Genomic DNA, 10666 nt, shown 5'->3' on the forward strand with positions numbered 1-10666 from the left:
GGCTCCATTCATACTTCAGTCCTGGTGTGACTTCATTCATACTTCAGACCTGGTATGGTTCCATTCATACTTCAGTCCCGGTATGGCTTCATTCATACTTCAGTCCTGGTATGGCTCAGTTCATACTTCAGTCCTGGTGTGGTTCAGTTCATACTTCAGTCCTGGCGTTGTTCCATTCATACTTCAGTCCTGGTATGGCTCAATTCGTACTTCAGTCCAGGCAAGGTTCCATTCATACATCAGCCCTGGTAAGGCTCCGTTCACACTTCAGTCCTGTTATGGCTCCGTTCCCTCTTCAGTCCTGGTATGGTTCCGTTCATACATCAGTCCTGGTATGGTTCCCTTCATAATTCAGTCCTGGTATGGCTCCGTTCACACCTCAGACGTGGTATGGCTCTGTTCACTCTTCAGTCCTGGTATGGCTCCATTAACACTTTAGTCCTGGTATGGTTCCATTCATGATTCAGTCCTGGGATGGTTCCATTCATACTCCAGTTCTGGTATGGTTCAGTTCATAATTTAGTCCTGGTATGGCTCCATTCATACTTCAGTCCGGGTATGGCTCAGTTCATACTTCAGTCCTGGTATGGTTCCGTTCATACTTCAGTCCTCTATGATTACGTTCATATTTCAGTCCTGTATGGTTCCATTTATACTTCAGTCCCGGTATGGCTCCATTCATACTTCAGTCCCGGTATGGCTCAGTTCATACTTCAGTCCTGGTGTGGTTCCGTTCATACTTCAGTCCTCTATGATTCCGTTCATACTTCAGTCCTGTATGGTTCCATTCATACTTCTGTCGCGGTATGGCTCCATTCATACATCAGTCCCGGTATGTCTCCATTCATACTTCAGTCCTGGTAAGGCTCTATTCATACTTCAGCCCTGGCATGGTTCCGTTCATACAACAGTCCTGGTTGGAGCCATACCAGTCACTGAAGTATGAATAGAGCCATACCAGGACTGTTGTATGAACGGAACCATGCCAGGGCTGAAGTATGAATGCTGCCTTACGAGGACTGAAGTATCAATGGAGACATACCAGGACTGAAGTAAAAATGGAGCCATGCCACGACTGAAGTATGAATGGAGACTTACCAGGACTCACGTATGAATGGAGCCATACCAGGACTGAAGTATGAATGGAGCCATACCAGTACTGAAGTATGAATGGAGCCATACCAGGACTGAAGCATGAAGGGAGACATAAAGTGACTGAAGTATGAACTGAAGCATACCGGGACTGAAGTATGAACTGAGCCATACAAGGACTGAAGTATGAACGGAGCCATACAAGGACTGAAGCATGAACCAGGACTGAAGCGTGCATGGAGCTATACCGGGACTGAAGTATGAACTGAGCCATACCTGGACTGAAGTATGAATGGAACCACACCAGGACTGAAGTATGAATGGAAACATACCAGAACTCAATTGTGAATGGAGCCATACCAGTCACTGAAGTATGAATGGACCTATTTCACACTTGAGTCCTGGTATGTTTCCATTCATACTTCAGTCCTGGTATGGTTCCATTCATACTTCAGTGACTGGTGTGGCTCCATTCACACTTCAGTCCTGGTATGGCTCCATTCATACTTCAGTCCTGGTGATTCGGTTCATACGTCAGTCCTGGTATGGTTCCATTCATACTTCAGTGACTGGTATGGCTCCATTCATACTTCAGTCCAGGCGTGGTTCCATTCATACATCAGTCCTGGTTTGGTTCCATTTATACGTTAGTCCTGGTATGGCTCCATTCATACATCAGTCCCAGTATGGCTCAGTTCATCCTTCAGTCCTGGTGTGGTTCCATTCATACTTCAGTCCAGGTATGGCTCAGTTCGTACTTCAGTCCCGGTATGCTTCAGTTCATACTTCAGTCCTGGTATGTCTCCCTTCACGCTTCAGTTCTGGTATGGCTCCATTCATACTTCAGTACTGGTATGGCTCCATTCATACTTCAGTACTGGTATGGCTCCATTCATACTCCAGTCCTGGTATGGCTCCATTCATACTTCAGTACTGGTATGGCTACATTCATACTTCAGTACTGGTATGGCTCCATTTTTACTTCAGTCCTGGTATGGCTCCAATCATGCTTCAGTACTGATATGGCTCAAATCATGCTTCACTCCTGCTGTGGCTTTATTCATACTTCAGTCCTGGTATGGCTCCATTCATACTATAGTCCTGGTATGGTTCCATTCATACTTCAGTCCCAGTATGGTTCAGTTCATACTTCAGTCACGGTATGTCTCCATTCATACTTCAGTCCTGGTATTGCTACATTCATACTTCAGTCCCAGTATGGCTCAGTTCATACTTCAGCATTGGTATGGTTCAGTTCATACTTCAGTCCCAGTATGTCTCCATTCATTCTTCAGTCCTGGTATGGCTCGATTTATACTTCAGTCCTGGTATGGCTTCATTCATACTACAGTGCTGATATGGCTTCATTCATACTACAGTCCTGGTATGGCTCCATTCATACTTCAGTTCCGGTATGGTTCAGTTCATACTTCAGTCACGGTATGTCTCCATTCATACTTCAGTCCTGGTATGGTTCCATTCATACTTCAGTGACTGGCATGGCTCCATTCATAGGTCAGTCCTGGCGTGGTTCCGTTCATCAATCAGTCCTGGTATGGCTCCATTCACACTTCAGTTCTGGAATGGCTCCATTCATACTTCAGTCCTTGTATGCCTCCATTCATACTTCAGTCCTTGTATGGCTCTGTTCATACTTCAGACGTGGTATGGTTCCGTTCATACTTCAGTCCTTGTATGGCTCCATTTATACTACAGTCCTTGTATGGCTCGATTCATACTTCAGTCCTTGTATGGCTCAGTTCATACTTCAGTCCTGGTGTGTCTCCATTCATACTTCAGTCCTGGTATGGTTCCGTTCATACGTCAGTCCTGGTATGGCTCTGTTTGTACTTCAGTCCTGGTATGGCTCCATTCACAATTCAGTCCTGGTATGGCTCTGCTCGTACTTCAGTCCTGGAATGGCTCCATTCATAAGTCAGTCCTGGTATGGCTCCACACATACTTCAGTCCTTGTATGGCTCCATTCATACTTCAGTCCCGGTATGGTTCCATTCATACTTCAGTGACTGGCATGGCTCCATTCATAGGTCAGTCCTGGCGTGGTTCCGTTCATCAATCAGTCCTGGTATGGCTCCATTCACACTTCAGTTCTGGAATGGCTCCATTCATACTTCAGTCCTTGTATGCCTCCATTCATACTTCAGTCCTTGTATGGCTCTGTTCATACTTCAGTGCTGGTATGGCTCTGTTCGTACTTCAGTCTTTGTATGGCTTCATTCATACTTCAGACGTGGCATGGTTCCGTTCATACTTCAGTCCTTGTATGGCTCCATTTATACTACAGTCCTTGTATGGCTCGATTCATACTTCAGTCCTTGTATGGCTCAGTTCATACTTCAGTCCTGGTGTGTCTCCATTCATACTTCAGTCCTGGTATGGCTCTGTTTGTACTTCAGTCCTGGTATGGCTCCATTCACAATTCAGTCCTGGTATGGCTCTGTTCGTACTTCAGTCCTGAAATGGCTCCATTCATACGTCAGTCCTGGTATGGCTCCACACATACTTCAGTCCTTGTATGGCTCCATTCATACTTCAGTCCCGGTATGGCTTCATTCATACTTCAGTCCTGGTATGGCTCAGTTCATACTTCAGTCCCGGTGTGGTTCAGTTTGTACTTCAGTCCAGGTATGGTTCCATTCATACATCAGTCCCGGTATGGCTCTGTATACACTTCAGTCCTGGTATGGATCTGTTCACTCTTCAGTCCTGGTATGGGTCCGTTCATACATCAGTCCTGGTATGGTTCCATTCATAATTCAGTCCCGGTATGGCTCCGTTCACACCTCAGACCATATATGGCTCTGTTCACTCTTTAGTCCTGGTATGGCTCCATTCATACTTTAGTCCTGGGATAGTTCCATTCATGTGCAGTTCTGGTATGGTTCAGTTCATACGTCAGTCCTGGTGTGATTCCGTTCATATTTCAGTCCTGTATGGTTCCATTTATACTTCAGTCCCGGTATGGCTCCATTCATACTTCAGTCCCGGTATGGCTCAGTTCATACTTCAGTCCTGGTGTGGTTCCGTTCATACTTCAGTCCTCTATGATTCCGTTCATACTTCAGTCCTTTATGGTTAAATTCATACTTCAGTCCCGGTATGGCTTTATTCATACTTCAGTCCCGGTATGTCTCCATTCATACTTCAGTCCTGGTAAGGCTCCATTCCTACTTCAGCCCTGGCATGGTTCCGTTCATACAACAGTCCTGGTATGGCTCCATTCATACTTCAGTGACTGGTATGGCTCCATTCATACTTGAGTCCTGGTATGTTTCCATTCATACTTCAGTCCTGGTATGGTTCCATTCATACTTCAGTGACTGGTATGGCTCCATTCACACTTCAGTCCTGGTATGGCTCCATTCATACTTCAGTCCTGGTGATGCCGTTCATACGTCAGTCCTGGTATGGTTCCATTCATACTTCAGTGACTGGAATGGCTCCATTCATACTTCAGTCCTGATGTGGTTCCGTTCATACATCAGTCCTGGTTTGGTTCCATTTATACGTTAGTCCTGGTTTGGCTCCATTCATACTTCAGTCCAGGTATGGCTCAGTTCATACTTCAGTCCCGGTATGCTTCTGTTCATACTTCAGTCCCGGTATGTCTCCCTTCACACTTCAGTCCTGGTATGGCTCCATTCATACTTCAGTACTGGTATGGCTCCATTCATACTTCAGTCCTGGTAAGTCTCCATTCATACTTCAGTCGTGGTATGGCCCCATGTTTACTTCAGTCCTGGTATGGGTCCATTCATACTTCAGTACTGATATGGCTCCATTCATGCTTCACTCCTGCTATGGCTTTATTCATACTTAATTCCTGCAATGGCTTTATTCATACTTCAGTCCTGGTATGGCTCCATTCATACTTCAGTCTCAGTATGGTTCAGTTCATACTTCTGTCACAGTATGTCTCCATTCATACTTCAGTCCTGGTATGGATCCATTCATACTTCAGTCCCGGTATGGCTCCATTCATATTTAAGTACTGGTATGGCTCCATTCATACTTTAGTCCTGGTATGGCTACATTCACACTTCAGTCCAAGGATGGCTCAGTTCATACTTCAGCCCCGGTATGGTTCAGTTCATACTTCAGTCCCACTATGTCTCCATTCGTACTTCAGTCCTGGTATGGCTCCATTCATACTTCAGTCCTGGTATGGCTCCATTCATACTACAGTGCTGGTATGGCTTCATTCATACTACAGTCCTGGTATGGCTCCATTCATATTTCAGTTCCGGTATGGTTCAGTTCATACTTCAGTCACAGTACGTCTCCATTCATACTTCAGTCCTGGTATTGTTCCATTCATACTTCAGTCCTGGTATGGCTCCATTCATAGTTCAGTCCTGGCGTGGTTCCGTTCATACATCAGTCCTTGTATGCCTCCATTCATACTTCAGTCCTGGTATGACTCTGTTCGTACTTCAGTCTTTGTATGGCTTCATTTATACTTCAGACGTGGTATGGTTCCGTTCATACTTCACTCCTGGTATGGCTCCATTTACACTACTGTCCTTGTATGGCTCCATTCATACTTCAGTCCTTGTATGGCTCAGTTCATACTTCAGTCCTGGTGTGTCTCCATTCCTACTTCAGTCCTGGTATGGCTCTGTTTGTATTTCAGTCCTGGTATGGCTCCATTCACAATTCAGTCCTGGTATGCCTCTGTTCGTACTTCAGTCCTGGTGTGTCTCCATTCCTACTTGAGTCCTGGTATGGCTCTGTTCGTACTTCAGTCCTGGAATGGCTCCACACATACTTCAGTCCTTGTATGGCTCCATTCATACTTCAGTCCCGGTATAGCTTCATTCATACTTCAGTCCTGGTATGGCTCTGTTCATACTTCAGTCCTGGTATGTCTCCATTCGTACTTCAGTCCTGGTATGGCTCCACACATACTTCAGTCCTGGTATGGTTCCGTTCATACTTCCGTCCTGGTATGGTTCCATTCATACTTCAGTCCTGGTATGGTTCCATTCATACTTCAGTCCTGGTATGGGTCCACACATACTTCAGTCCTGGTATGGTTCCATTCATACGTCAGTCCTGGTATGGCTCCACACATACTTCAGTCCTGGTATGGCTCCACACATACTTCAGTCCTGGTATGGGTCCACACATACTTCAGTCCTGGTATGGTTCCATTCTTACGTCAGTCCTGGTATGGCTCCACACATACTTCAGTCCTGGTATGACTCCACACATACTTCAGTCCTGGTATGGCTTCACACATACTTCAGTCCTTGGATGACTCCATTCATACGTCAGTCCTGGTATGGCTCCACACATACTTCAGTCCTAGTATGGCTTCACACATACTTCAGTCCTGGTATGGCTCCACACATACTTCAGTCCTTGTATGACTCCATTCATACGTCAGTCCTGGTATGGCTCCACACATACTTCAGTCCTTGTATGGTTCCGTTCATACTTCAGTCCTGGTATGGTTCTATTCATACTTCAGTCCTGGTATGGCTCCACACATACTTCAGTCCTAGTATGGCTTCACACATACTTCAGTCCTGGTATGGCTCCACACATCCTTCAGTCCTTGTATGACTCCATTCATACGTCAGTCCTGGTATGGCTCCTCACATACTTCAGTCCTGGTATGGTTCTGTTCATACTTCAGTTCTCGTATGGCACCACACATACTTCAGTCCTTGTATGGTTCCATTCATACTTCAGTCCTGGTATGGTTCCGTTCATACTTCAGTTCTGGGATGGCTCCACACATACTTCAGTCCTTGTATGACTCCATTCATACGTCAGTCCTGGTATGGTTCCACACATACTTCAGTCCTAGTATGGCTTCACACATACTTCAGTCCTGGTATGGCTCCACACATACTTCAGTCCTTGTATGACTCCATTCATACTTCAGTCTTGGTATGGCTCCACACATACTTCAGTCCTTGTATGGTTCCGTTTGTACTTCAGTCCTGGTATGGTTCTATTCATACTTCAGTCCTGGTATGGCTCCACACATACTTCAGTCCTAGTATGGCTTCACACATACTTCAGTCCTGGTATGGCTCTATTCATACGTCAGTCCTGGTATGGCTCCACACATACTTCAGTCCTGGTATGGTTCCGTTCATACTTCAGTTCTCGTATGGCACCACACATACGTCAGTCCTTGTATGGCTCCACACATACTTCAGTCCTGGTAAGGTTCCATTCATACTTCAGTCCTGGTATGGGTCGGTTCATACTTCAGTCCTTGTATGACTCCTTCCTGCACATAAACAATCAGGGGTGTCTCTGGCCCTTTTTAGTTTCAGGGGGGCTAGTTTGTCAATGGCAGTTTTGATTGTCGAGTTGTGGAGGGTCGTGAGCTCGTCCGTATTGAGGTTGTCTGTGGCATGCGGGAGTAGGGAGGACATTTGTTCTTCCAGGTGAGACAGAGGGATTGGATTGAGGTTTCTGCGCCATTGATGGGTAATCTGAGATCGGTTAGGAGGCACTATAGCTTGGTTGATGTCAAACAGAATAATGTGCTGGTCTGACCAGTCGATTGGTAGAATGTCGCTTTGGGCTATGAACGCATCTAATATTGAGCCTTTGTTGTGGGTTTGGGTAAGAACTTTGCTGAGTAGGAGTTCATTTAGTGCCTGTATCAATGTGTCCTTCCCGCTCTTCCAGTGGAGAATGAAGTCACCTAGGATTATGTTGTCAGAGTTAGAGAGAGAGCGCTGTATTAGTAGGTCAGATAGTTGGCGCTGCCTCCGATTTTCACCTCCTTGTAAATCTGGGGCAGAGTCAAAAGCAATAGGCGTTGTGGTGGAACACCCACAGCTACATCCATCGCACGCCCCTTTCACACTAAGTGATGTGTGTACATGGGCCTTATTTACAAGGTCCTGTTAAGCTACAAAAAGTGGCTTCCCTTCGCTTTGTAAATCTGGAGAAGGGCATATCACCACCACAGCGTCACTAAAAGTGAGGTTCTGGTGGCGATAACCCCTTGTAAATATGCCCCTTCATACCCTGCAAGAAGGGTCGGCGGTGAGGTCTCTGCCCGTAAGGAATGGCCACGGCTGGTGATTACATAAATTGGGAGGATGCACTGATGCATCCTAACCCTCTCCAGATCCCTTTGTGATTGAAGTTGCCTTTGAAATGTCCTGGCTTCTCTTACATCCTGTTATCTCTCTGCTACTGTCTGCTTCCATCCCTTCCCGTGTGCCCCTTTCCTGCTGGGCTTCTTTTTTCACACTTTCTTTCACTATAATTCAAACAGTTTCATGTCTTGTTCCTCTCTGCCCTGTGCTTTCTCAGCCTTTCTGGCATTTTAGTATATTTGCTGATTTGGTGTCGACATCCTATTAACTTGAGGCTCGGTTCCTTTTAGTTCCTTGTGTGTCTCTGAGTTGCCGCTCTAGTTTCCATGTGTCAGAAGGGCATGTGTTGTCCCAGTGCATATTGGGCACTTCTGTGCAGGTGTTTTACTAGTGCAGTTGCAGTATTGAGTTTGGGTCTCTCTTTAATTCATTCCGACCTTCAGCATTTTAGTCTTGCTTTTTTCACATCCTGTTTCAGTGCTTCTTTAATCTCCGGCTGTCTCTTCCCATTCCAACATGGCGCCGTGTTTGTTGCAGCTTCTTATCCACATACATGTGTCCCCTGAGTAATTCTCCCTTAAGATCACATATGGGAGAGCCCGGAGAGGTTTTCACTATTGCAGTACTGATGGTCACCGGTTGCAACCCCTGGTCAGTTTGAAATGTACCTTTTCCCTTTTTCCTCCTAAGCATCATTGCCAGAATCCCTGGTACAATGCTGGAATTTAGGGGGGTCACGCCTGATACCGGTTCCGGCAGCTATGTCTAGCTGGATCTGAGATCCAGCCCATCCAAGGAAACATGCTCAATTTGTCCTGATGTCATTTTCGGACACCAGGACAGATTTCGGCAGCGCCCACACACTGTCTGCCAACGTGCAGGCGGCGAGGGGGCTTTTGAATGTACACTTCCAGCTGGGGTCAAAACAAAGGCCTGATTCAAAGGGCTATCAGCCCTCCCTTTGTTTGAGTGTAATGAGTGCAATGCTGGATGGGGGTTATCTGGAGCCTAACACCTCGACGAAAAAGCATTGGAGAAAAGTAAAGTCACACAGCATGTCATCACTTCACAAGTGCTTAAGAGAATCTATGATTTGGAGGCAGGTTTATAACTTTGTTTAGCTCCCTATGTGTTGCACTGAAAGACTGCAAAATGTATCTGTCTGTATGAGTAATTACACAAATACTCATTTAAATTGCACCTACTGATTTTAATTTTTTACACTTCTACTCAGTTTATGTTGTCGAGGTGATTTACATCACACACACAGGCACAATAAATCACACATGTCTGTAAATCAATGCACAGGAAATATTACATAAGACAATGAGGGTTATACCTTATAAGGTATAGGAATCACATATCATGCATACTTGTAGACACCATGTGCTAAGAGTGAAGGGTCAGGAAAGACACAAAGTCAGCATATAAAACGTAACGCAGTTATTGTAGTTGTCTGTACTAACGAGACCTTATTACTTCCCAGAGGAACTCTTGTTTACAATCTTAGAATAACAGCAGATTGGGAAAAAACAATAAGATCTAAACCCATAACTTACAGTTTGCGTGCAGCTCCTTGATGCCGATAAATAGATCACTGCGCTATGTTAAAAGGTTTGCAACCTATGAACTGAAAGTAACAAAATGAACTGTGTCAAAGGAGGTAGCCAACTTACCTATCTAAATGAAAAGCAAATCTGTGATCTGCATGTTACACGACGCGCTCTGCAGCAGGCACATTAAGCCTCCAAGGGTCAGATGTAGGTGGCCAAATAGCGAGCGCTAACGCGGAAATTAGCAGAATTTCAGCGTTTGCGATCGGTATTTGGCTGCGAGCAATGTAGGTGAGTTTAAACCTACTAGTAAAATAAGGAATCACAAAATTGTATGGTTTTTATGAGGGGCAGCTGAACATGTCTGCTTTGGGGTCAGTTTTCTGAGGCTAAACCAGCATTCTACACTCCCAAGCGAGCAGGAAAAAGGCTGAAATCCAGGGTGAGCCTTTCACAACCGGTGCCCCCTGGGAGTGGCGGATTCCCCCCAGGTGTGTGAGGCATTACTTACCCCCAGGGCCTTGGGGTGCCCATACGTCGGCCACTTACGCTCCTCTGGAGACTGGTTCTGCTTCAAGGCGCCATAGTTACTGGAAGGTGCGTATTGAGTGACTACGTAGCCTCCGTTGACCGCAGGTGCCGACATATTGTGGGGTCCCTGGAAGGAAGAAAGGGACATCCTGTGAGATGGGCACAGAGGGTCAGGACAGCCACCTTTAACCCAGCACTATCGGAAACTGAAGAAAGCACGAAACAGGGGTGGAATATATTCAGTGGCACACAAAGTAATCATTCAAGCGCCTAGAGATGCTATCTCGGCTCGTAGCACACTCACATTTGCTAAAGCAACTGGTGACAAGGCTTGTTCTGAACACAACCACTTCAAAGGCAAATGACGTGGCTGGCGAAATCTCTAGACCATAACCG

The 10666-nt window shown here is 45.8% G+C and overlaps 1 protein-coding gene across 1 annotated transcript in view; it reads right to left on the reverse strand.

Annotated features, from left to right (window-relative positions):
• LOC146839411 (membrane-spanning 4-domains subfamily A member 6C-like) overlaps positions 1 to 10385 on the reverse strand; it is a 173438-nt gene extending 163053 nt beyond the window's left edge. The window contains exon 1 of the mRNA XM_085650796.1: positions 10251 to 10385. Within this exon, the coding sequence (XP_085506922.1) occupies positions 10251 to 10385 (135 nt within the window). The remainder of the gene's footprint in view (positions 1 to 10250) is intronic.
• Between the last annotated feature and the right edge of the window lie 281 nt (positions 10386 to 10666).

This window comes from Triturus cristatus, chromosome 4_1 (genome assembly GCF_964204655.1).
Source record: "Triturus cristatus chromosome 4_1, aTriCri1.1, whole genome shotgun sequence".
Lineage (NCBI taxonomy): Eukaryota > Metazoa > Chordata > Amphibia > Caudata > Salamandridae > Triturus > Triturus cristatus.